The 26,684-nt window shown below is 42.4% G+C and overlaps 2 protein-coding genes across 8 annotated transcripts; one reads left to right on the top strand and one right to left on the bottom strand.

The window, feature by feature from the left end:
- Window positions 1-42: 42 nt before the first annotated feature.
- Window positions 43-19,143, top strand: pcm1 (pericentriolar material 1). 7 transcript variants are annotated; one of them, XM_084005939.1, is made up of 40 exons: window positions 43-212; window positions 1,391-1,505; window positions 1,595-1,843; window positions 2,552-2,878; window positions 4,150-4,320; window positions 4,741-4,860; window positions 5,091-5,277; window positions 5,721-5,830; window positions 6,124-6,397; window positions 6,479-6,629; window positions 6,939-7,142; window positions 7,339-7,505; window positions 7,625-7,848; window positions 8,211-8,353; window positions 8,489-8,624; window positions 8,895-9,065; window positions 9,160-9,341; window positions 10,147-10,365; window positions 10,599-10,878; window positions 11,075-11,220; window positions 11,323-11,540; window positions 11,769-11,949; window positions 12,041-12,351; window positions 12,446-12,607; window positions 12,839-12,895; window positions 13,059-13,231; window positions 14,201-14,332; window positions 15,013-15,142; window positions 15,535-15,702; window positions 15,833-15,930; window positions 16,093-16,227; window positions 16,314-16,517; window positions 16,628-16,687; window positions 16,771-16,912; window positions 17,220-17,368; window positions 17,454-17,529; window positions 17,621-17,829; window positions 18,006-18,098; window positions 18,208-18,331; window positions 18,444-19,143. In XM_084005939.1, exons 2-40 carry the CDS (start codon window positions 1,410-1,412, stop codon window positions 18,467-18,469), a joined length of 6,405 nt encoding a protein of 2,134 aa, XP_083862065.1. In that variant the 5' UTR covers window positions 43-212; window positions 1,391-1,409; the 3' UTR covers window positions 18,470-19,143. The 7 variants fall into 7 exon arrangements, with proteins under 7 accessions (XP_083862065.1, XP_083862070.1, XP_083862066.1 ...); XM_084005944.1 differs by having other exon boundaries at window positions 11,323-11,399; XM_084005940.1 differs by having other exon boundaries at window positions 9,163-9,341.
- Window positions 19,144-20,236: 1,093 nt separating this feature from the next.
- asah1b (N-acylsphingosine amidohydrolase (acid ceramidase) 1b) lies at window positions 20,237-25,791 on the bottom strand. The gene is made up of 14 exons (XM_084006652.1): window positions 25,523-25,791; window positions 25,369-25,415; window positions 23,891-23,981; window positions 23,732-23,818; window positions 23,543-23,621; window positions 23,373-23,447; window positions 23,233-23,278; window positions 23,001-23,145; window positions 22,826-22,880; window positions 22,473-22,554; window positions 21,855-21,986; window positions 21,197-21,320; window positions 20,782-20,838; window positions 20,237-20,697 (listed from the first exon to the last, which is right to left on the bottom strand). The coding sequence occupies exons 1-14, from the start codon at window positions 25,589-25,591 to the stop codon at window positions 20,608-20,610; spliced, it is 1,179 nt and encodes a 392-aa protein (XP_083862778.1). The 5' UTR covers window positions 25,592-25,791; the 3' UTR covers window positions 20,237-20,607.
- Between the last annotated feature and the right edge of the window lie 893 nt (window positions 25,792-26,684).

Here is a 26,684-nt window from a genome sequence, read left to right on the forward strand (position 1 = left end):
AACGTATAACGTCACTGCCCCCTGCTGTATGGGAGTGTTTACAGCAGGCCAGGATCACATCCGAGAGTTGCTGCGTTTTGCGACCGATAAGACGTTATTGTTTATCAAATGTCTTTTTGCAAGTATCAGAGAGAATATGGGAAACATGTACTGTAATAACTAGTTATATGACGTGCTAGACAACGGCATCTCCTTCACTTCCCCTCTGCACGGTAATACCAACGTTTCCCCATCTAAATTGTGTAAGCTAACTTAGCAAGCGCAGTTTGAAATAACATGGAAGACAGTATTTAAACGTACTACGCTTGTGGTGAGCTACTGTTAATGATATTTTGTCGATCCTATCGTAGTGCAAACGCAATTATGTGCTTGAAGTTTAGCTTTGCTAACGTTAACGCGAGCTGAGACGCTTGTTTGCTTCAACTTTTATCGTGACATGAAGTTAGCTCCGTGGTGAGCAGCTGTTTGTAAGCTAGATAGCATTAGCAAGGTACCCCATCAACCGTTGCAACTTTCGCTACTGTTTAGCATAAAGTCTTGTCATTGTTTGATCGACACAAATAACGCCAAGTGTGGTTGTGTTTCCCGTCGATAGGGGATCGAGGCAACGTTAACCAGCGGGCTAGCTGGTGCACATCGGGATTAACGTTATAGCGTGTTGCCATGGCGATTGTGGAACAGAACTAGGTCACGGGTGTCAAGCTACTGAAGTTTTATCCAAGAAACAAGCTAACGTTACATGCGCACGTATTCTTAACGTTCGTTTAATATAACTACGACAGTTCAAGGCTGAAGCTAACATTAGCTGGTGTCCCTGCGGGTAGCAGTGCGGAAGGCTCGCGGTAACTCATTGTACTTTCCCCGGGAATCCGAGAGGGCCACGCACGCGCACACATACACACTCGCACAGAACCTAGCAACGGTAACGGACAGGTCACTGAAATACTGTTAAAGTTAACGGCTGTTTGGAATTAACTGTTGTAGCGTTAGCTGTAATGGTTTTCTGCGTTATCGACATTATCGGTCAACTTGTAACGGTCAGTAATACGTCATTAATAACAGCTAACGTTTTTGTTGGCAAAGTAACATCAACGCGTTTCATAACTACAGTTTACTGTCGTTTTTAGACACTAACTTTAGGTTAGCGCAACGGTATGAACCTAAACTAGTTAACGTTTAACCAAACCTGTTAACCTGACTTGATTTTTCCGTATTCCTGAAATGTCCTTTTCTTAGTTTGTTATTTTAATATATGTTGACGTTGTATAGTGTACTTTTTATTCTCTTGTAGTATGTGGCAATCAGTATCTCCTTGTGTCTTTTTCTTATAAGGCTAATATTTTTAATTTAGGGTCTTTGTGTTGACCAGTGTTCATTTGGTGAATTCCAGAAGGCTGTAAGTGGGTGACATGGCAACTGGAGGCACTCCTTTTGATGACAGTGCAGAAGAGCTGCACAACTGGACCGTAACCAATGGCAGTCTGGAAGATAGACTCAACAATCTGGTACAGGCTCCTCAGAACCTGTGTGGATGACAATTGTCTGGTTGTTTAATTTTATATATAATAACTATTGCAAATGCTTTTGTTATCAGGACTGGGGTGTTCAGCAGAAGAAAGCCAACAGATCTTCTGAAAAGAACAAGAAGAAGCTGTCTGCTGCGGTAGTGGAGAGCCGCCTGACTAATGATATTTCACCAGAGTCCACCCCCGGGGCCGGCCGCAGGAGAGCACGCACTCCTCATTCTTTTCCCTACATCAAATACATCACCCAGATGTCTGTCCCGGACCAGACTGAGCTGGACAAGCTGCGTCAGAGAATCAATTTCACAGACTTGGATGAGGTGAAAAGCTTCTATACTCCACCGTGTTTTAAATGTTTTTTTTGACTGACTTCTATGAAAAGCTGTTGATTAGATGGGAAGTAACACGGCACAATTTAAAATCTGGCATTAACTGTGTGTGCATGTGTTTGTGTTAATCTATAGTGCGTAAAGTATGAGATTTGTGGGATCCCATTGGATGCATCATTTTGAGTAACATCTTTATGAACATCTCCCTGTAGGAATGTATGTCTTTTACCAGCATGAGCATGCGTGGCACAAGCACACTGCTGTCTGCATGCTAATTTCTCCGATTGTGGATAACTAGTTTGTGGAATCTCAAGGACGTGGAGTAGAATTCAGGATTATCACACTTTCAAACCAAATAAAAATGCTCGTCACTTGTTCAGTGATAAAATGCCAATGTATTATCGTGATGCATTGGCAGGCAGTAGAGGAAGTGTGGCAGAATATTTTACATTGGTATAGGGTTAGCTTTTGAGGGTGGCAGAATGACTGAGCAGTCCATGAAAACATGTAAATATTTGTAATATTCCATGGTGGACTAAGCTGATGTCCGCATGAGGTGTTTGTATCAATGCAGCACGGGCACTTTATACTTTTTGATAGAAGATAATTATGTAAAAAAAAAAAAGTAACTTATTAAACAAAAATGCACAGAGGCTTGAGTGGTGATTTGTCTGACATATATCTTCTTTTCTTACCCAGAGGAGCATTGGCAGCGACTCCCAGGGGCGTGCCACAGCTGCTAACAACCAGCGGCAGTTAGCTGTAGAGAACAAGAAGCCCCACAACTTCCTACCTCTGCATGTAAACACTAACAGAAGCAAGGAGCTCCTCCCTCCGTCCTCCTCTGCCCCAGCCACACCAGCTATCACTAAGGAAACTAAGAAGCCGAGCCCAGGACTGAGGGATACGTTAACCCTGTTGGCTCCTACCAAGGAAACTCCGAGGCTCAGCCATTGTAGCAGCGAGAGAGGGGCCTTAGCGCAAAGAGAATATGGGAGAGGAGAGCCGAGAATAGACAGCAGTCAGGTAACCTTTTGTTTTGTTGTTGTCATGGGTTTAGTTAGAGCTTAATCTTGTTTAACGGCCTGTACACAATTTGGTGGCATCAATTGGATGATGAGACATTGCTGGTGCTTCCAAAGTTCCAGATGAAAAGTCAGAGGACCACCAAAAATGTATTAGGATTGGGTATCCTGAATGTAGCATGCTGCTAGCATTTTTAAACATGATATCAAATAATTTCATGAACTTTTATGAAATTAGGTCTGTGTAGAAATGCACAGAATTTGAACATGTTTTGATATAGAACAGACAGTTCTCCTGTGTAACAACCACATTGAAAGTTATGCCATATTGATTTAATTAACTTTGTTTTGAAAAGACCATAACTAATGTGAAAACACTCTTAACAATGTGAAAGAGGTTGCTAGTAGTGATGGACCTACTCAGAATTATCACCTGAATCTGCAGCTCCTCTTGGCTAAATCGAGCTCTACTTTTCAACTCATCGTTTTGTTGACTTCTCCGTAACTTAATTGTTTTTGGTTCACTTTCACCGCTTTCATAGCGATGCTTTGGGCTGCAGCAGGCAGCTGTTTTCAGTGAAAAAGCTCTAAAAACCTGCTCAGCACCACAGACAGACACAGTTAGTGACTAGCTGGTGCATATCGTGGCCCATTTAGCAACTGAAGAGTCAAATATATCCCTAAGAATTTGGAAGAGACTAAAACAGGGTGCTAAAATAGCATGATTACTGGATTCATATTCCTCTGGTGGCCAGAAACTCCAAATGAATGATAATGTTACTCCCTAACCGTGGGTCGTGTGAATAAGCAACTGTTACCTAACGTGTTTGCCATATCAACTTAATGGGTAATGTCATGTCAGTGTTATGTTGACAAATTCCCCTGCTCCCCAGTGGCCAGAAAAATCAGGTTTACATTTGATATTCCTGCTCAGAAAGACGTTTCGATTGAAATGAGTCAGTTTTTATATGTACATGGCAGTGTCTTTGTATCACTGCACTACATGCTACTCTGTGAAACTAGAACTAGGATGAAAGCGAGGGAAAGCTAGTGCAGCTGACACGCGGCTGTATTTAGGGCGATTTATTAATATGCCACCCCTGGTGCCGAGTGAGCTTTGTGCCCAACCCCTTTCTGCCCTTATTTAGCCTAATCTGAGTCGTCGCTGCAGTTGCTCGCTCACCTTTCTTTATATCTCTCTCTGTATTCTTTTTGTTTATTCTTCTGAAACCCACACACATACACCACCCACCTCTCTCTGCACGGTCCCAGGTGGTGAGCAAACTGGTGCAGATCCGGGAGTACATCAGTAAGGCCAGCTCCATGCGGGACGACCTGGTGGAGAAGAATGATGTGCCAGCCAACGTGGAGCGCCTCTCCCATCTCATCGACCATCTCAAGGAGCAGGAGAGGTCCTATTTACGGGTCCTGCAGAAAATGCTGGTTAGTCTCATTTGTTTCTTTATCGTGTTTTTCCCCCAAAGTTAAGCTCGCTCTTTGCTTTTCTCATGCAGTCAAATTGAGTACATTTCAACAAATTGTTTTCTTTCACGTGTAAAGCTTATTTGAAAGCTAATTTGTAGTTGAAATGGAACCTGTTTGGTTTGTTTTTCTAGCAGCTTGCCACACATTTTAATAACGGTCTTTCTCTGAGGCCTAAAACCTTTCCAACAGTCAAGCCATTTCCCACATGTAAGCAGCTTGTACATGCAGGCTTTCTCATATATTGAGCATTTTGGGGCACATATGGTATTTTGATTTATTATCAGTTGCTAAGTTGTTACTTTAACGATGCCAAGTAATTGTTGGAATAAAGATTGTATTTCAGTTATCTTTGATCTTCTTTTCCCACTATTGTTATAGACACGGGAGAATGACGAGGATGATGTTGGGACCCTGGACTCCGCAGTGGGCTCAGGTTCACTAGCTGAGAGCACTTCTCTTAACATTGAGGTCCGTTCCTCAGATGCCTCAAATGCAACGGTGTGTACATTTGTGGACTGTTTCCCAAAATGGACGCAGGTCTGTTGCAGTACATGTATCCATTGTAATTGGTATAATGTATTCGTGTTCTGTCTTTCGATTCAAACACGAGGAAATGTATAAAAAGCAATGTGTTCCTCCCTTTCTTTGCCTTACAAGCCTCTTACCTTTTCTGCTGAGCAGCGCTGTCATGTTTTGAGTCGGTGTTTGTGTCGATGTGACTTTTGTAGGGAGGTAGGCCGGGGACGGTGAGAGCTGACCAGAAGGAAGAGTTGGAGAATCTGCGTAAGCAGCACGAGCTGCTGAAGAAGATGCTGGAGCAGCAGGAGCAGCTCCGGGCCCTGCAGGGCAGACAGGAAGCACTAATGGCCATGCAGGACAGTGCAGAGCAGGCACTCGCTGTGATTGAAGACACTGGTGAGATATACACTAACATAGTCGCAGGCCCATTTACAATCAAGTGCCGACCTATAGTTTTGTGGTTCCAGTAGAAAAAATTGTATACATTACTTTCCTCCTAGACTTCCTACGGGAAGCGACAGGGCTAAAAAGTAAAAGTAAAAGTCCATTGAAATGGTACTTAAGTAAAAGCACAAAAGTATTAGCATAAACATACTTAAAGTAGTCATTATTACCTATGCATTAATGTGTTCATCACTTAAATGTTGCAGCTGGTAAAGGTAGAGCTTAATAAATATAGCCCTTTACTACTTAATAATACATCATAGTTTATTAGTTGATTGAAAGGTCACCAAAATGGTACTTTCAAAAGGTTCTACCACTTGAAGTCATGTGTAATGATGAGCATGAACAAATATTTTCCTATGTTCAATTCATTTGACATTTGTTGTTGTCATTAGTTGTCACAGAAACCACAGGCAGCGTCTCAGGCCTGAGCATCACATCAGAACTGAATGATGAGTTGAATGATTTGATCCAGCGGTTTCACAACCAGCTACATGATTCTCAGGTACACTAGACTATGACTTTTGCCTGCCATAGCCTCCTTAGATAATAGTTATCTAGAAATATTTCCTACATTGATCCGTCTTCTGACTCGTGCACTGCAGTTTTGTAATAAGCATTAATAATAATGCTTAGCATTCTATCAATGTCTCTATATGTCGATTAAGATATTTATTATAGAAAATGTGTTATAATGAGACAAAATCTTTTAACCTTTTGAAACTTTTTATTTTTATCAACACATTTGTTTAATAACAAATATATAGGTATAATTTTTCTGTTATTTATGCCTTGTAGACTAAAGCAGTGCCAGACAACCGTCGCCAAGCAGCGAGCCTTTCCCTCTCTAGAGAGGTGTGCTGGTCTAGGGCTCCCCATGCTGTTGGTCCACCTCAACACAGGCCTCTCCTCCACTCTGCTTCTGGTCCCCACACTGGTCTAGACACGGGAGCAACAGCTGCCAGTGCCAAACTAACTAAGCTCCAAGAACTCCAAGACAAAAAGAAAACCATGGACAAGATCCTGCAGGAGCTGCATTCACTCAGAGACCAGACACTCAACAACAACTCATGTAAGAGTAATCCAGAAGCCTTTCTGCAGTTATTTTGTGGCTTTTCCCCCTATGAAGTGTACTGTATGTGGTTCCTTTCAGGTCATGGCTTGTCAACGCAGTGCAGTCTGAGTATGGGAGGATCTTCGGATTGTACACCTGCCCTCTGCTCTAATGGGGCCTCGGCTGCCATTTCATTTCATCCTGCTCTCTCGCAACACCAGGACAGCTCCAATTCCACAGACAAGCTCAGGTACACACAAAAAGCCTCTGAATAGGCAGATCAGATATCACCACCAGAGTGTTGTATAGAGTGAAACCTTGCAGCCACAAAACCTACAGCATGTCCCTGCCCTGGCACGTTTCAGCCTTTGCTAAAGTGTTCTTGAACAAGAGCCCTCCACGCTTTTTTTTCTGGGTGCTTTTCTGTGGATGACTGTACTTTAAAACATTTGTCAAGGGGGGAATTTTGAAGTAATTGTCCTTGCGTGTCTCATAACCTTTAATTATTTAGCCCAGTATACATTTTCATTTCATTGACACTTGTTTGTTCTTCCTACAGAAAGCTAAAGGAGGTCCATAAGCGTTTGAATGAGCTGCGGGAATTGGTTCAGTACTACGAGCAGACCTCTGACATGATGGTGGATGCGGTCAATGAGAATGTGAAAGAGGATGAGGAGGAGGAAGATGAGACGGAGGACGGTTCCATGTTTGAGGCCATGTTTGACTCTGAGCAGGAGAACAGCCGGCCTGTAACTAACATCAGGTGGGTTTGTTTATATATAAATTTCACATTTTTCTGATGCTTTACCAAAGGATTAATTGATGAAGTTATCACTAGATTAATTTATAATGAAAATAGACTTACATCATCATGGATTCACATTTAGCTTTAGGTCACAGTGAGGGTGATTCTACTGCTGGCATTGTGATGTATCCATAACAGCACTTTATGTCTTTAGAAACCCACAGCGCAGTGGAAACTGGGCAGACTTGAACAGCCTGATGAACAGGCAGAGTGTCAGTAGCAGTGCCACTAACAACCGCGATGGCAGACTCAACACTCAATGTGAGATCAACAACCGGTCGGCAGCCAACCTCCGCAGCCTCAACATCCCCTCAGCCATAGGTACGCTCATGCACACGTTCACACAGATCCATGTTGCAGCTGATGGTAATCTTCCTTTTCAGTATTCATTGTATTGTTATTGCATGTTTTCTGTGTGATTGAACCGCTGCTCTCCTTAGAGTGCCAGTACAATAGGGACACCCCCTATGATCAGGTGAAGGATGAGGATGAAGACGACCTCGATAATGATGAGGGCGCACGGGCTGCGGCTCCAGAGAGTGAGGCATCAGGGTCCAGTCGAAGAAGCAGTCTGGGGAACAATGGTGGATTTGCCCAGAAGGTTCATCGGCACACAACGAAGCAGAAACTCCGGCAGCTTCAGGAGCTGGTGGCCATGGTCGAGGTGAGGCAGACAACAGAACAATGTTAAAGGATGTAGTTGTCACGTTTTGCAGAATGACAGGGAATGTTGTTAAATATGAAGGATTTGAAGAAATGTCCTCCTATTAGTAGTTTTAAAGCAAATGCTTGTTTCAATGATTTTTCTTAGTAAACCTGACACATTGCGTCTTGTTAAGCCAACGTTTATGGGAAAAGAAAAACAAATAATTGGCCACTGACTAAAGTTCATAGTGAACAGCATTCAAGTATTTTTGGTTGGATTTTTTCTTTTAACAGCTGAGGTGGTTTGTATCTCATTATCTAGTCGAGAAACAGTAATCTTAAGCTGAACACTGTAAATTGTGTGTTTCTGTCTGTATCCAGAGTGACGACACTGATGGCACAACAGCTAATGAGGAAGAAGCTTTACGCCAACAGCCAAATAATACCAGAGCTACTGTAGCTGGGTCTATGGGTGCCGGACCTAAACAGAATACCAGAGAATTCACACGCTCCAGCAAGGCCAGGTACAGTCCCATGTCACAAAATAATGTCCAACAATGTCTTATAATCATAGTCATTTTGACTCTATTCTGAATGTTTACTTCTAGTCTTTGTGTTTTTGGTTTTGATCAATTTGTATTGCATCCAAACTGTTGAAGACACAGGGAGAAGCTGTATGAGGAGAAGCTGCGTCAGCAGAAGCAAGAGCTGAAGCAGCTCCACGAGGAGCGCCAGAGGCTCATTGAAATCCAAGGAAAGATCCAGGATCTGCAGTGGGCTTGTCCTGACCTCCAGGTACTTTACACAGACACACTCAAGTTTCCTGTCTTTGTCAAATATATATATATTTTTTTTTATTCCAAGAACATAAACTCTGATTTCTTTAGGAAGCTGAATCAATACAAATAATTTAAATCAGATTAGAAAGTGTTTGTAATGTTAAAGCTAGAGCCTTCATGAAGATATTTTTATATATGGCAGACTGGATTACTCTTAGCAAGGTGTATCTACTAATTTGGCACTATATATTTTAAATGTATACTGAACTTTCTGTGTTTCTTCTAGTCATCTTTGTCCAGCACCACAAGTCAGCAGGGCTTGCTGAGGAAGGTTCCCGTTGCTGTTTCGACTCCAGCCACTGCCCTGGCTTCCTCCTCCTCTGGCCCCCAAACCAACTCAGCTGTGCTAAAACTCACTGCTCCAGAAGCAGTTACTTCATCAGTCACTGACAATGAGGTAACAACCTGTGGCTGCCACTAGCATAAAGTCACAATGAGATTTGTACAGATGGATTACAGTTAACTGTTCCCCTCTGTTCTTGCATCGTCAGCAGCTATGGTATGACATGCGGCGTCACCAGATCCTACGGGAAGAACTGCGCCAGCGCAGAAAGCACCTGGAGTCCCTGATGGCTGAACACCAGAGGCGTAGTGGTCTCAGTGACTCTCCCAGGCGGCTTGACGACTCAGATGGCCTTGCTACACCCTCACAGCCTGTCAGTAGGGATGAAAGGTAGGAGACTGCTCTAGGGGCCTGTCTCACCAAGTCCAAAATAGATTATTTTTAGAGGTGTCACCATTCTCCAAATCCAATTAGATTTGATTGTCGATTTAAACTTTTTTCAACACTAATATGTATGCCATTATTAGACAATGGACTTTTGATTAATTAAGATCAACATCATTTATTTTATGCCCCTACAACTATCATTTACTTTTTCAAGCATTGGTTGTGGCAGTCTTTAAGTCCTCTGCAGGCTACACACTGTAATTTCTCTGTCAACGATGCATTCATTTTTTACATAACTCGCAGGGAAGGTAAAATGTTGCCACACCGGTTACTTCAGGGAAGCAGGGTGGATTCCATTTCCAGCTCTGGCAGCGGCAGGGATCACAAACAGTGCAGCGGCAGGGCAGGCTACCGGCAAGCTACGCTGTGTTGTCTATGACAAGTTTTTTCCTCTTTATTTTTTTTGATGTGCGCAGACGGGGCGGACACCAAGGGTCCTGATTTTGACTTCAAAGATCGAAATTGAAAGATCTTTCCGATTGTTTTTTTAGAATCCAAATCATGACACCCCACATTTTTAATTTTTTTAAAAAACATTTTATGAGTAAAATAGGAGTTTTTCTATTGAAGGTCAGGTGAAAACAGCAGCCAAATTGTATAACATGAACTCTTATGCTTTTCTCAAACATATTCTAAGAGCTTTTGTGATTACTCTTACTTAGTGTTATTCTTTTTTTTTAAAGCTGTAAAGCTGCTAAGTAGTGATTAAAACGACAATTGTTACCATTTTGTGTCTTTGTGCTTTCAGGACAATGGCTACCTGGGGTTCTACTCCCTGCCACCTTGATGATGAAGATGAGGATGAAGAAGAAGATGAGGATGAGGGTGAATATCACTCAGAGATGGGTGCGGAAGAGGATGACGAGGAGCATGATGAATGTGCAGAGAGTAGCTCTGATGACGACATCCACATCTACTCGACCAGCAGGAACCAGTGCTCCTACAGTAACGGGAAGAATCAAGGAAGGTCAGACGAAGTGGATGCTGAAGGAGTTCTATTGCACTGATATCTGTTATAGATTTCCACCGATAATGATATTGAATGTCGGTTGGTTACTGACTAACTAGCTGGAACAGGCCGATCTGGTGCTGGATACTATTATTTGAATAAATAACAATTCAGTCAATTTTAAATGTCATCACCCCTCATCTTTAATCTTGTTTTTTTAATATGATGTGCACATATTTTGTGATTTTTAGCAACCTGAAGCCTCCACCAGCCTTCTCTGGTGAAGGTAGCGGGAATCCATCTCTTCAGAATAAAACAAACGCCAAGCAGCAGCAGCAGCAGCAGTCCAGAAGTTTGAACCAGTCAGGGACGAACCAGCATGGAGGTACACGGCGACAAGAAAACCTGCGCTGGGCCTCTGAGCTCTCTTTCGCCGAGGGCTCAGGTCAGTGGCAGGAACAGGTCGGCCAGCTGCAGAGACAGCTGGACTTCAGCACCAACATGTGCCAGACACTCCTGCAGGACCAGCAGGTCAGTGGCCTGAAGACTGGACAAATACATGCACATACACTGACCTTAATAATTGACACCACTGCATTTGAAATTGTCAGTAGAGACTCTACTTGTAGCTTTCTATCTGGTATTTGTTTAGGAGCCTTTTTACTTTGTCTTTTCAAACATAATGAAACTGTTATTTCAAACCAAACAATCTGTCCTCCTTCCACAGGCGCTCTCTTGTATGTTGCAAAGCTTGCTGACCGGTCAGTACACCATGTTACCGAACAACCTGTCATCACCACAGGTCCACCTGGTCATGCACCAGCTCAACCAGTGTTACACCCAGTTAGCTTGGCAGCAAAACAACGTACACAGGTGAAAATAATAATATGCAGTTGTACTCTTTTATTTCTATCAAATAGTTCACCTTTTATAAGTTCATGAGGTCATCTATATTCTGTCTTACTTTTCCTTCAGAATAAAGCAGGTCCTTAATGACCTCCTTCGCCAGCAGCAGCAACAGCAGCAGCAGCAGGCTTCCTCTTCAACTGCAGGTTGGCAGACTCAGAAGCATGGCTCATCCCAGGCGTCCAGCTCTGGCCCTTCAGCCTCCCCTGGTGTCTTCCGTCCCTTCTCCTCAACCATGCCTCCTTCAACCAACATGTTGACTGCTGCCTTATCCCCATTCCCTCCCGGTACCGCATGAATAGTTCTTACTCCTTGAGCTTCAAGTTCTCAGTTCTCCTCAAAAACATGCCTAGAATGGTATGCATTACCATGCATGCATTAGAAGCAGAGAGCTAACACAAAATCAAAAGAACCACATGCAGATTTTCAACTAAAGATGGCGTCTGGTTATATGCTTCATGTAGTAGTTGTGCACAGTTGTTGAAGTGTTTTTCTTTCTTTCTTTCACTCTGCAGGCTTTAACTTATATCCACTCTTCCCTGGTCCCATGGGCGAGTTCCCTCAGGGTGCAGCAAGTCAGGCAACACCTGACCACCCGAAGCAGCCGTTAGACCCCAACACCTCAATTAAAACCGAGTACATGAGTTTTCCTCCTCCACTGCAACGCTCTCCTCTTAACACCACCACAGATAGAGGGTATGTTCCTCATTTATTCTGGAAAAGAAATGTATATTTAATGATGTAAACTTTATTGTTCATGTATTTATTTTTCCTGTGACACCGTTAGACTGTCTGGCTGGCTCAATACCTCCTACGCAAACAACACATTCCAGCATCACCAATCTAAAAAGGAGCCCCAGGAGTCTCCCCCCTCCTCCCCTACTTTTGCCAGCCGCCCCCCTAGGCCTCAAGAATTTGACAGGGCATCACAGGAAAGCTTCAGCAGCCTGCCTGATCCTGTTGATCCCACCACCATCACAAAGACTTTTAAGGCTGGGCGCAAGGCATCTGCACAAGCCAACCTGGCCTCACGAAGCAAGACGCCAAATTCTAAGAGTCGTCGCAGGAGAAACAAAGGGCACAGCAAGAACAGTGAAGGTATCAAACTGGTATTCTTTATTATTTTCTGTAACCAAAGACTCAATGGGGGAAATCTCATTAGCTTTTTTTCTTTGTTTTGTATTATCCTCAGGCCATGAGAGTGACAGTGTTAGCAGCACGGCAGACTTTGTCCAGAAGAGGGCAGCCTTGTCTCATCAGAAGGATCAGAATAAGAGTCTGCTGGACAAGCTGACTCAAGAGAAACTTGACAGCAAAACGAAGCTTGGCCACAAACGGAACGACATCTCCTCTGGTGCGGGTCGAGCTACTTGTAGTGAAAATGATGCACCCACCTCACCCCTCTTTGTCCGTGTGTTTTTCTTTGGATACATTTATTGTCTGCATCTGCAGGTCTTTTTTTAAGTTCTTTCCCTCGTTATTATCACATCTTGTCTTGTTTTTGCACATTTGTCATGACCACGTGTTTCATTTTCATTTTGGGTTAATTTACTTTGTTTGTCACTTTAATTTATCTTACTCACAGCCTATGCTTGGAGAACTCCCTTCCTCTCTAACAGAATTGCATGCACAGAAGCACCAGGTAAACTCACAGTGCAAGCCCAGGCACCATGTGGTTAATTTGTCACCCAAACATCCCATGCATGTTCTATTTCTAAACCAAAGTCTCTAAGCTTGTGTAACGACTATTGGCGTTTATGCAAGTGTCCACTCAAACTTCCTGCTGTCAAATGTTGAACCTGTAGATGCAAGCAGCGACTTCTCACTGTTCGAGGCCCTGAGGGAGACCATCTACTCTGAGGTGGCTACTTTGATATCCCAGAATGAGTCCCGTCCCCACTTTCTCATTGAGCTCTTCCATGAGCTGCAGCTGCTCAACACAGACTACTTGCGGCAGAGGGCGCTGTATTCACTCCAGGTACGTATAGACGTGTGTGTGTGTGTGTGTGTGTGTGTGTGTGTGTGTGTGTGTGTGTGTGTGTGTGTGTGTGTGTGTGTGTGTGTGTGTGTGTGTGTGTGTGTGTGTGTGTGTGTGTGTGTGTGTGTGTGTGTGTGTGTGTGTGTGTGTGTGTGTGTGTGTGTGTGCAAGCATGGGAAGCATTTATCAGAATCTGATTCATTAATATCATATAAGACAAGATATATCATTTAGGCCTATATTTTTTTTCAATAGATTTCCAGTTTGTTTGTTTTTGCCAAATTCACTCCTGGCTTGTGGGGAAAAAATAGATCAGACAGACAGCGAAATACTCTGCAGATGGCGAGCCGGCTGCAGAACCAGGCCAACGTTTGTGTGTTTTTGTAGCTATGACGCTTAAGGAGCAAATTAAAAGACAAGCGAGGAGGCATGCAAATGAGTATAGAAAAATTCAGAATCTGATTGGCCGGATCATTTAAGACCACTGATCAAGTTTTTTGGAATGAAAATCAGCCGATAACAATCGATTGCCAAATCAATCGGAGCACACTAAGTGCTCAAATGCAGTCAGATGGAGTTGTTGATGGGAAAAAGGATTGTCTTAAACCATACAGGTGGAGAAATCATGAGGATTAGAGGGACTTCATTCCTCCAGTCAGTTTGTGTATATATGTTTTCATGGATTTACTGTTTTAAGAGTTTAATTTGTTACCTTGTGATTGTTTTCTAGTTAAAATGTTATATTCCCGACCCGTAATATGTCATTTAGCTTTGGCAAGACAGTAAAGCTTACTTGAATGTAATCGTAGATGTAGTTTGACTGTGTGAGTTGATCTAAAATCTGTCTATTTTTATAATTTGATGATATTTTTTTAATTCAGTTAGAATTTTAAATCACTCTTAATCTGAGCCTGGCCTGAGATATAAAAGCAATGTCCCCTTACAATCGTCTGCCTGTGTTTCTGCCAGGACATAGTGACCAGACACCTGGCAGAGAAGAGTGCAGCGGAGGACCAGTTACCTCCTCTCGGGGCTTTGGTGTGGGCTGCAGGCTCTCAGTCCGAGCTGACACCCAGTGAGAGTCTGGCAACCAGTGATGCCGTAAGAGACACATTATTGCTTCCCAGTGTGCTATTCTTCTATTTTCTCTTAACGTGCGTGTCACTCCATAGAGAGGCCTCCACCAGCTCTGACGTATTTATCTTAATCCTTACCATCGTCCTCCCCCTACTCTTTTTTTTAATCACTTTTACTTGATTCCTCTTCTAGATTTCAATCCATCTTTCATTAGTTTCTCTCAGGCTTATCTCCTTTCATCCTTCCTCGCCTTGTCTCCTTTCATCTTCCCATGTCCCTTTATTCACTGATTTTAATTTCCCCTCCCACCGTCTTCATTGTCTTTGAATTGAACTTGACAGCAAAACTTCAGAAACCTGTCTGTAAAAAAAATGACCCTCATCTCTCCACATCTTTTTTTCGTCAGATCAGACACATGTTCTTTGTTCTGGGTCCCCAGAGTTATATTCTTTGGGTGCAAGCCCTTTTTTCCTGCCTAAATAATGCCTTTCTTCAAGAATGATGGATGAAATGTCTAATTCTCCATGCTAGGAGAATGGAGATTGTATAGAATGCTGTTTTTAAAAGTGGATCTGGTATGAATTATCAATTCTCCTAATCCAATTCTTTGGTTCGAACCTAAATAATTTGGCTAAAAAGCCGTGTGGCTTCGTTAAAGGTCATATAATGTGTGTGCCTCATGACATAATCTCTACCTTTTTCAGGAGGTGGTGGAGAAAAACTTGAGGCACACACAGGATGCGAGGAAGAAGAGGGATGATGCAGAATCTCTAGGCAACGACAGCACCATGTCAACCTCGTCAAACCTGGAAGCATTTGCTAACGATGACTTAGGTACAGTTATGCATGTAGAAAGTGTTTGTAAAACTTTACACCTAACCTGGTATTCAGCTGAAATGCTTTGCTTGTTGCCTTTAACTAAGTCCCATTGAGGTACCACTTCCTACTTTTTCTGCTCGGGGCTGGTCTCCGTAGCAACACTACATGGTCAACCTAAGGAATGTTATTTTAACAAAGAGGACTATTTGGCAATGAAAAGATGGATTTTCGTATTTTGGGACACCGGTCGGACAATGATTAGGAGCTGGCATACTTAGTTTGATCCTGTAGTGTAAACCTGGTTACAGATGCATTCATATCCATTACAGCCTTCTCTTTCTTAATTGATCTTGGACTTTTTATATCCCTTTTCTGTCTCTTTTTCGCTCTCCTTGCTGCTCTGATAGGCAACACGGTGATTCATTTAGACAAAGCTCTGGCCAGGATTAGGGAGTATGAACGTGAGAAGCTTAAAGCTGAGTTTAACCCCTGCAACGCCAGCGCTGCAGCTGCAGGCGGCTCTGATGTTTCACTTGCTGAACATCCTTCTGCTAACCCTGCTGACCCAGTGGAAGGTACCATTCATATAAGCCTGCCTACATCACATCACGGAGGGGCCTGTAGCAGCACAATCATTTTCTTTGACTTTGCAGTTTGATTTTACAGAATACCTGAATGAAACGATTTGTGTGTGTCTGTGAGCAGCAGGTGCAGCTGGTGATGTGCGCTGTCCTCAGATCGACACCCAGCAGTTGGACCGTCAGATCAAAGCCATCATGACAGAAGTCATTCCCTTCCTTAAGGTAGGATAACAACACAGGAAGCTGCAGAGAATTCATCATTTTTCATTAAGAGATGCATTATTGAAGGTTGAATATGTCAGTACTGGGTGCACCACTGAATATGAGCAGTTTTTTAAGAGTTCAATAACTCTGTAATCGGTTCCCGTTTATTTTTTTTCTTAGGAGAATATGGATGAAGTGTGCTCCCTCCAGCTGTTGACATCTGTGCGGCGCATGGTCCTTACTCTCACCCAACAAAGTGATGAAAGCAAGGAGTTTGTCCGCTTTTTCCACAGACAGCTTGGAGGCATACTGCAGGTATGACCAGTGACGACCAGACCAAGTCGAAGCCTATGAAACCAAGAACAGCCTTTCTGATACGGTCACTCCTTCTCTTGTTCCAGGACTCTCTTAGGAGATTTGTGGGCCGCACTCTGAAGGACTGTGGGGAGGATCTTCTGGTGGAGATCTCGGAGATCCTCTTCAACGAACTTGCCTTCTTTAGGCTCATGCAGGATTTGGACAACAGTAGCAGCATGGCCTTGGCAGCCAAACACAAAAGTAAGAAGAGGGCTGAGCAATCCAGTAGGACAAAGCACAGTCTCAATGTAAGTTTTTATTTTTGGTGATATTATAAAACCATGTACAACGAAAGAATAAACACTTTTGCACATATGTTTGTTTGATTGAGACTAATTGATTGTATTCCTCCGATTAGGAAAATACTGTAGCAGATGGTGATAAATCAATGTCTCTAGCCTACACAGATGAAGACAAGGTCAGTACATTTAATACAGATAGATATAATACCACTTAGATCACTAGTAATCTCTTCCAATAATGTCTCCCTTGTTCTTCCAGGACCGAGATGAGACTGAGCAGGAAGATGATTCGACCCTCCAGGAGCTCTACCATCAAACGGAGATGAAGAACAGCAGGAGCAGCGACGCTTCAGAAGTGGATGAGGATGATGGTGATGGACTGGGAATCCCGCTGTCAATCAGTAAGTGGAAATATTAAATCATTTTTACTTTCCCCTCCCTTTCACATTCATTCAGACATTCTTACCATGTATATGCCAGGATAACATCGTTACATTGGTTCGGCCAAAGCTTCTCGGCTGATTTATTCCCTCTGAATTCTGACTACCTTTAAAAAAAAGACTTTTGGTTATGTGGTAATCCCTCACTGTCAATGAGAGGTTGAGAGTAATGTTTTTTTCAAATGAAATTATCATCCAATTCCTATAGCTTTTTAATGTTTCTCTCACGTATATGCATGTGTCATTCTATCATGTTTCTTTCTTTCAGGTCTTTCCAAAGCAGAGACTCAGGCCCTGACAAGCTATGGCAGTGGAGAGGATGAGAATGAGGAGGAGGAAATGGAGGAGTTTGAAGCTGGACCCGTTGATGTCCAAACATCCTTGCAGGCTTCTGCTGATGGACATGTGGAGCAGGAGGTCAGTGTTACAGGAAATACACAACCATAACTTGTATTAAACACTCTGTTCTTAGTCTGAAATGTGGAATCGTTTCATGTTTCAGACACCCAGCGAAACACAGGAGTCCAAAGCTGTACAGAGGAGTTCAGATGATGATGATGATGGTGATGGTGATGACGGTGAGACCTGCCTTGATATTTTCAGTGGGAATTTCCTTCAAGCAACAAAATGTGACTTTTGTCTGATGGAAATCTTCTTTTTTCTTTTTAGAAATGAACAAGTCAGCTGGGACCATGTACTTCACAGTCGAGTCCCATGACATGGTGGCTTGCCAGAGTCCTGATAAGGAGAGTCATGTTGTCACAGCTGCTGCCTTAGAAGGAAGCTCCTGCGAGGTCTCCCGTGATCAGGATGTCCCCAGTGGGTCAATCACGACTAGCAGCCCTGACACAGACTCGCCTGTTATGATCAATGTAGATGTAAGTTCAAGGCTGAAGATGCTTAGTTTGAAGACAGAAAAGCTGCTCAGGATGCATCCAAACTTCAGATTTGACCCCAAACAGTATCTGTATTGAAAGCACCATTACTCACAAGTAACACACTTGATACTTTGCTCTTTATTGCGTGCTGATTTTTCTCAATATTTCTGATGCAGGAGATGGGCTCCGGTAACACCAGTCAGAAATCTGACGAGGAAGACTTTGTGAAAGTGGATGACGTGCCAATGCAGCTCTCAGTCATGTGTGAGGTGTGTAAGAGCTCACACACGAAACACAATTGTTTGTATTAATAAGCATTAATTGGAAGTCGATGTGTAAATCTATTTTATCCAATGATATACTGTGTTGTCACATAAGGAGGAACTACAGAAGAGAATAGTGGAGGAGCAGCAGAATAACAACCTGTCTGTAGAGATCCTGAATGGCAACACCGAGTCCCTGACTGGCCTGGTGGGAAATGCACACGCACTGAAGGAACCAGGTATGCATTCGTCTTATTGGTGTAGATGCTGTTCCTCGTTACCTTGTGTGCATCTGTGCATAGTCTGTCCCTTTTTGAGTCATTAATGCATTTCCCTTTGTTTTGTCTTCAGACACTGTCGATGCCCAGAGTGTGTAAAGATTTATACCTGGATGTCTCAAAATCTACTGTATTTAGCAACACTATGCTTGCAACCTATATGATTGTTGATTCTTTTATCTGCTAGTTTATTGGAGCAAAGGCTCATAGCATTGGTCACAAGTTAGCTGTGACTTTACACACAGATGCAATGAAACATCTACACATAGTCGACATGTTAATTTTAATTCTTGAGTATTTAATGTGATTTATGGATAATCTGGGGAGGGGTTGTCTTTATGCTGCTGATTACTGACAGTCAATCCTCTGTCTAGATCTTTATAGTCCTGAAACTCCTGGTCAGATTCGCCTTAGTCCCCTTCTTGGTTCTGGGATCAGTTTAACATGAGTTGTAATTTGTTTTTAAATGTTTTATTTGTCTTTGCCTTATTGTTCCACTGTTCTTCTTGTCTGCACTCAGTTCCTAATTATAAAGAGATTACAGTAGGATGGAAATTCAGTTGTAGCCGGGCTGGCTTGAGCTAATTGTTTCTCCAGCTTGAACATTTTTTCCATTATATCAGAGCTCAAAGCTGAAATGTAACGTTAATCCCTTGAAACACATCTTTATATACTGTTCTGTTGAAGTTAATTCTCCACTGATTTTCATGTCATTCAAATGTTGGCTACAGTCGTACATTTTAAATAATAAAATGCTGTAACTTTAAAGAAAATGGTGTGTGTTGACACGTTTTGTACATCAGTGTTTTCATGTCGATAACCACGAGGGCCTACCAAACGTCTTAAAATATATAAATCATCACTTCTGTTCACTGATTGTTATGGTCAATGTAATCTACTCTACTCTAGAGCCGAGTATCATCAGAGAAAAAAATGGCAAAACATCAATATGATAGTGAATTAAATGTATTTTGGGTTTTACACATTTGAAGACTTGAATTGGTCATAGTATGTCGAAAAAGGTCAAAAGAAAGAAGTTATTAAAAAGGTCATACAGCATTTCCCCAAAAAACGTCAGAATAACGTCATAGTAAAGTATGCTGAAAAAAGTAATGAAAAAATCATAGTATAGGATGTAAAGAAAACTCATAAAAATTAATATAGTATTTTATATAGTCTATCACAGGGAGAAATGTAGAGACAGACTCACATTCACACTGAACCTATCCCCGGAGAACCAGGAGAGAACCCACGCTCACACGGGGAGAACATGCAAATTCCACACAGAAGGAACCCGAACCCTCTCGCTGTGAGGCGACAGTGCTACCCACTACACCACTGTGCAGCCCTGGATGTATACAATGCTAAGTAATTGTTGACAGATTCATATTTTAATTTTATTTCGGCATTTCTACGTCACAATTTCTCAACATATTTAACAAACAGGAAGATTTATATCTGCTTAATATAGGTTGTATTCATGTTAATGTGTTTTTGGACCATATTTACATTTTTGGAAGAAAAAAAGTTTGGGATTAAATCATTTCAGGGATCCCCTGCAGTAACTCTGCAGACCCCCTAGGGGTCCCGGACCCCCTTTTGAAGACCTGGTATTACATGTAAAAAATGTGATTAAAAAAAGTCATAGTATAGCATGTCAAAAAATCTTTTAAAAAGTGATAAAAGTCTTTAAAAAAAAAAGTGGCGTCATACTGTCATGTCAAAAAATTCAAATTCTCATTTGTCGTCAAGTCGTAGTATAGTGAGTTTAATAGTCTGAAAATAACGCAGCCCCAAATGAGAAATCTAAAACTACTCCATTCACAACATCCTCACATCAAACCAAGTAAACACACAAGTCCAACCTGAAATTTGGGAATCATTTTATTAAGCATCTTTAAGAATGAAAAGGTAGTGCCAGCTATGAGGTACATTTGTCAGTGTGTTAGTGGTCATGTGGTGATACAGGTTCTGTAACCAGCTTCGACATTTTGACATGTAGCCCGGATTTAGCAAACAAAAAAAAAACAACAACAACTCAGAGTTGGTGTGGAGGCACAAAACGCTTAGTGTGTAATTTCAGAATTGAATTTCCCTCAATCAATCAAACAAAAAGATAAACTTTGGTCATTTAGTAGCTGTGCAAACATTTAAAAAGGAACCACCTCAGCATGTCTCCCTGTCAGCACACAGACGGGTATTTACAGACCGGTGTGGGTCTGATTCGGGGTCGGCTGTCACCAGGGCATGCAGGGGTTTGGGCAGTTGCGGATATAAGCCTCCAGCTTTCCCTCAGACACTTGCATCAGCGTTGTGTATGTAGTCAGCTGTGAAAAACAGTGAGGAAAGGTTTTTTATTTATTTATGCTGACTGAAGCTTAGATACTTTGAACAGTCATTAAGATACTCACCTTGTTTAGCACTGGTTTGGTTGAGAGGACATCATACATGGTCTTCAATGAGATGTTCTAAAAAAAAAGAAAAAAAAAGATCAAAGGTCTGACCACTTTGATTTTAGGTCTGAAGTACATTCCTGTTTAGCACATGAATGAGCTTTGAACATCTGAAGACCTCATTTGTCCAGTTCTGTTCCCTTTACAGCTTCAACATAAGTGATGGGACAATTATTAGAGAAAATATCATATTTATTGTTCAGAAATGGCCAAGAACTTTTATGTTTGGTACGTATATTATGATGCCAATACTATTATACATGCTTTTGAATGAAGTAGAGTTGTGAATACATGACTTTTCCGTGTAACAGAGTACTTGTACACCGTGGTATTACTGTGGTACGGCTGCGTTTCCGAGTGAAGAGGAACTCACCGTGCGCGTGGTCTGGTTCATGCACTTCATGCCGGGGGTTCTGCGATCATCCAGGAACAGAGGCTCCTTCCAGTGGTCGTAGTTGGTCTCCAGGACGTACCACCGGCCCAGCTTCACGTCGATCCTGTAATGCAGTAAGGAAGTAAGCTACATGACGCGACTCATTTGTGAAACGGCGTTTAAATCAGGTGATCTGAGACCAATACTGCTGAGCAAGTGATGTTTCACAAGAAAAACGGGAGGAACGCCACGTCATTGTGACTGCGCCACACAAAAAGGGAATGATAGATCTCACTGTAATGTAATGTTTTTGATTTGAGTTGCTAAGTTTTAATCCAAACATACATGGTGATCGAACATGTCGTTTTAAAATGACATTTCTAGATCCACAAATGCAAAATGACTGTAGTGTTGACATGGAATGGGTCATTTAACAGTATGGTGTTTATTGGGGAGGATGTGCAAGTGTAATATATCATGCAATATCCTTATATATATTATAGTTATAGTTTGATTGAACGTGTATACAGATATATTGCATGTATATGGAGAATAGTGTGCTGCTGCTTTACCCGTGTTTTCTCAAATGCTCGAGAGAAAATAAAGGCTAATTTAACGTTCAACGCTCTGGAAGCAGAGAAGGAGCTCCTGTACTTACTCCAGGAGATCCAGACTGAGCAGCCTGGACCTGGTGATGATGCAGCCCTGGCCCGTCTGGTTCCCTCCCAGGATGAAGTAGGCTGGAGCCAGCAGCTTGGTCTGAGCCAGGAGGGTTTGGGCTTCCTCGTAGCTGGTGAGAAACAGGACGAGACGCTTTGTTGGTCCACACCGTTGCTCGACACCGAGAGGCAACTTTCAGTTCTATTGACCAATCTGGATCCAGACAAACTCAAATCTGCCCACTTTTCATTGATTCCTTTTAACTTGTGTTTGCTGCTGCCTTTAATTATTAGAAGAAGTATTTAGTGCAATGAACATTTATTCTCCCGATTGATTGGTTGAAATGTTACTTCTTTTTATCTTCTATTTTATCTATTTTTATCCGTCTACTTTTATTCTTTAAATCCTTTAAGTCTTTATGTCACCTCGTGTTTCTTGTCTCAAAAACGTCTTCCGTAAAGCATTTTAATTAACCTCATCGTCAAACTGAACTCTCCAAGTAAACTGTCCTTGACAAAAAGGTAAAACGTCCGTGCATGAGATTCCCCACGGACACGCAGCTAGAACGGCATACAGATCATCAAGGACATGTTTGAATATCGAGAGGAACGAATACCTGTCTGCATGTTCCAGAACAGAGCGAGTGAGGAAGCTCATCCACATCCCATCTCTCTTCCCCAAGATCCACTCCAGGATTCCTGCATGTGAACACATCGAGGTGAAGAATCCACAAAACAGAGACCTATTCTATTCAATTTTATTGATAGTGTCATATCACAACAGAAGTCAGAAAAAAAAACTGCCTTAATAGGCTTTTAGGCAGAAATCTGGTGCAGCCCAGGCCCTTGGGTTCTAAGTATAGTAGTAGTAGCATTAACAGTCGTGGTGGCAGTAAGAGAAGCAATAGTATCAACCTCGTCTCTAATGCTGGTAGGAATATTATGATGGGCAAAATGAATAATCACTCACCAACGTATCCTCCATCGAGGCTGAAGCGCTCATTCATAGTCAGAGTGAAGACGTGCTAGGAGAGAACGTAGAAAGATCTTTGGTACGCCGAGAACCGTGCATGAGCTACACACAACCAACAGCTGTCACAGATGTTCACAACGACGGAAGAGTGTCATTCCACTCCATGACTTACGGGCTTCATGCCAGTCAGCATGCCAACGTATCCAGCAAAGTTTGTAGACTTGAAGACCGTCTGGTTGTTTCTCTTGAAGTCCAGGTTGACCACCAGAGGCTTCAGCTTCTCACTAATGATCCAGGACTTGTTTTTCACATCCCAGCTGTGACGAGGGACAAGTTGGTCTCATGAGGTTTTACCAGAGCCGAGTCAAGATCTTAAACATTGTGATTTTGGGGTGATTTCTTACCCCATAAATAATCCAAAATCAAGATTTCTACCATGGATGAGGTTACCTGTAAGAGTGCAAAGCCCAAAAGTATCAGTTCATTACTGATAAAGTTGATGTTTGAAGTTAATTAATTCATCTGATTCTGGATGATGACCCACCCTTGCTGTCTTCTGCAACAATAGATGTGCACACAGTGAACACCTCATAGAAGATGTTGAACAAGACAACTTCACCTAGATTATAAAAACGAGGAAAAACAATTATTATTATAATAAATAAATAGGACAGAAGTCAATGGAACATTTAAAAAAAAATTGTGTTTACTTACCAACAGGAATCCCTGAAGCAGCCGCAATTCCTTTGATTTCATCAGCAAAGGGATTTGGCAGTGTGTCCGCCATTAAAGGCTGCAAAACATTATAAAAAACACACTGCGGTCATAAAACCTTCAATGACAATTAAATATGGCAGTTCCTCTGAGGAAAACATAGTTCAGATGGAAAGAAATGAAACTCACCAGTGTAACATCAACCAGTTCAACCAATTTTCCACTGGGCACGAAAGCATTCGCCAAGTCTTTGATGGCCTGCATCATGTTGACCAGCTGCACAGAACGAGTAAAAGTAAAGTGTGATATTACTGTGAGACTGCGTTAAAAGTACTTCTTTGTTCTTACATCAGTTTTTTTGTCAGTGATGAGAGCGGTCCATCTCTTGCTGGGCGGTAAGTCGAGGTCCACCGTGTACCAAGCGACACTCCCTCTGAACCTGGGGAGGAAGGAACCAGACTGTGTCAAACCTCGAGTATGGATGTGTGTCGTCATACCATCAGTACCATGTGTATTCAATACCATCAGTACCGTGTGTATTCAATACCATCAGTACCGTGTGTCGTCATTCCATCAGTACCGTGTGTATTCAATACCATCAGTACCATGTGTCATCATACCATCAGTGCCGTGTGTATTCCATACCATCAGTACCGTGTGTCGTCATACCATCAGTGCCGTGTGTCGTCATACCATCAGGGCCGTGTGTCGTCATACCATCAGGGCCGTGTGTCGTCGTCATACCATCAGTGCCGTGTGTCGTCATACCATCAGTGCTGTGTGTCGTCATACATCAGTACCGTGTGTCGTCATACCATCAGTGCCGTGTGTCGTCATACCATCAGTGCCGTGTGTCGTCGTCATACCATCAGTGCCGTGTGTCGTCATACCATCAGTGCCGTGTGTCGTCATACCATCAGTGCCGTCATACCATCAGTGCCGTCATACCATCAGTGCCGTCATACCATCAGTAACGTGTGCCGTCATACCATCAGTGCCGTGTGTCGTCATACCATCAGTGCCGTCATACCATCAGTGCCGTCATACCATCAGTAACGTGTGCCGTCATACCATCAGCAACGTGTGTCGTCATACCATCAGTGCCATGTGTCGTCATACCATCAGTGCCGTCATACCATCAGTAACGTGTGTCGTCATACCATCAGTGCCATGTGTCGTCATACCATCAGTAACGTGTGTCGTCATACCATCAGTGCCGTGTGTCGTCATACCATCAGTGCTGTGTGTCGTCGTACCATCAGTGCCGTGTGTCGTCATACCATCAGCAACGTGTGCCGTCATACCATCAGCAACGTGTGTCGTCATACCATCAGTGCCATGTGTCGTCATACCATCAGTGCCGTCATACCATCAGTAACGTGTGTCGTCATACCATCAGTGCCATGTGTCGTCATACCATCAGTAACGTGTGTCGTCGTACCATCAGTGCCGTGTGTCGTCATACCATCAGTGCTGTGTGTCGTCGTACCATCAGTGCCGTGTGTCGTCATACCATCAGTGCCGTGTGTCGTCATACCATCAGTGCTGTGTGTCGTCATACCATCAGTACCGTGTGTAAACTGGTATTAATTGGTGGGTGCCCAATTAATTATTAAACACCAGTTAGTGAATCATGCCTCCTCATTCATATTATTGACTATTAAAATAAACCCACTAAACAGGAAAACGCAGTGCATCTACGGGATGTTAAGATTTACGAGGAGCAATTGAAGGCAGCAGTTCACTCGCGGTGTTACAAAACACATGAAACGCCAAACCCTAGTTAAACGTGGGAGAACACAACTTTAACAGACTAATGTACTTACGTGGGACCGTTTGGTGGATACATGTCTGCCCGACAGTCTTCTGTATACTGTAAAACATAAATACAAAAGGTTAAACACAGCTTAGCGTCGTAAAGGGCTTCGTCACATTAACGCGTTAAAACGGCACAATGATAACGCAGAAACGTCGACTCACCGGCGGCACCGCCTGTGTCCATGCGCAGGAAAATACAGCGGCTAAAAACACCAAAACACAGCGGCCCATTCTGTCGGACACTTTGTTCAAACACTTGCTCGTCCGAGTGAAGTCGCTGCTCGTGACAGTCTGGTTTGTAAACACGCGAGGGGAAACCGGAAGCTCTTAAAGCGACACGGAACCGCCTTTGTAACACATTTAAAAACAATAACTGAGTATACAAAGTGATTTTTCACAAGCGTCTTCTACGAAATCTAAAATATAATAATTTAGTTTCGGAGAACCTCCGACAAAAATAGTAATGAAGTGACAGAGAGCACCCCTCTGAACAGATCACCAGTGGCTGTTCATGTGGGTGACGCCTGCAGTTCCCTTAAAATACTGTTGCAAAACGAAGATGCACAGTTAAAGAGCTCCACAGGGTTTGAGTGGGCGGTAAAGAAGTACAAGAAAAATATATAAGTATATATAATATATAATATATATAGTAATATATAAGTCATTGATAGACTGCATATACTTTGGGCATATTCTGGCACAGTCCTAATAAAATTACCAGTCAAAATAAAGCACTTTTTTTATTGCTGTGTCACAATCATATCAGTTTCTATTGGCTAAAGCTAAATCAGGTGGGTGTAATAGACACAATAGGCTCGTTTTATCTTTTTAACCTCTTGAGACCTGGCCTCCACATGTCTGGACATCACATTTTGGGTTGTCTATACCATAATACTTAATTCTGCTTAACAGGCGCCCGATGTCCACATGCATGGACACTTACAAAACCACATCATGTCAAAAGATGATGCTTACGGTAGTTTTTATACTTATCAGGTCCAAATAAGCCCAAACAGCAAAGAGAAATTTTAAAAATGCAAATGAAAAAAAGAGCTCAGGTCTTAGGAGATTAATGATACAACCCTATTTTCTGATGTAGAGATTATTTTGCAGACTCCCAGACCACACTTTGAGAAGAGTGTTTTATGAACAAATTATCTAATATTCCTCAAAAAACTGAGAACAGAATACAATATTTGTGCAGACCTTTATTTATCTTCTTTCATACCCCATTAATCATCCCCCACCCTTTTATCTTCGGTTTATCTCCCGTTCTGACAAGGGAGAATAACTGGCTGCTGAAAATACACAAAGACTAATGAAA

The sequence above is a fragment of the Eutrigla gurnardus genome, assembly GCF_963514095.1.
Source record: "Eutrigla gurnardus genome assembly, chromosome: 3".
Taxonomy (NCBI): Eukaryota; Metazoa; Chordata; class Actinopteri; order Perciformes; family Triglidae; genus Eutrigla; species Eutrigla gurnardus.

Coding starts and splice junctions, on each gene's coding strand:
- pcm1 (XM_084005939.1), top strand. CDS start 1,410: ATGGCAACTGGAGGCACTCCTTTTGATGACAGTGCAGAAGAGCTGCAC. Junction 6,398..6,478: donor GACACTCAACAACAACTCAT/GTAAGAGTAATC, acceptor GGTTCCTTTCAG/GTCATGGCTTGTCAACGCAG. Junction 10,879..11,074: donor CACTCCTGCAGGACCAGCAG/GTCAGTGGCCTG, acceptor CTCCTTCCACAG/GCGCTCTCTTGTATGTTGCA.
- asah1b (XM_084006652.1), bottom strand. CDS start 25,591: ATGGGCCGCTGTGTTTTGGTGTTTTTAGCCGCTGTATTTTCCTGCGCA. Junction 21,987..22,472: donor GTTCTGGAACATGCAGACAG/GTATTCGTTCCT, acceptor GTTTCTCACCAG/CTACGAGGAAGCCCAAACCC. Junction 21,321..21,854: donor CTCAGTCTGGATCTCCTGGA/GTAAGTACAGGA, acceptor ACTGCATTACAG/GATCGACGTGAAGCTGGGCC.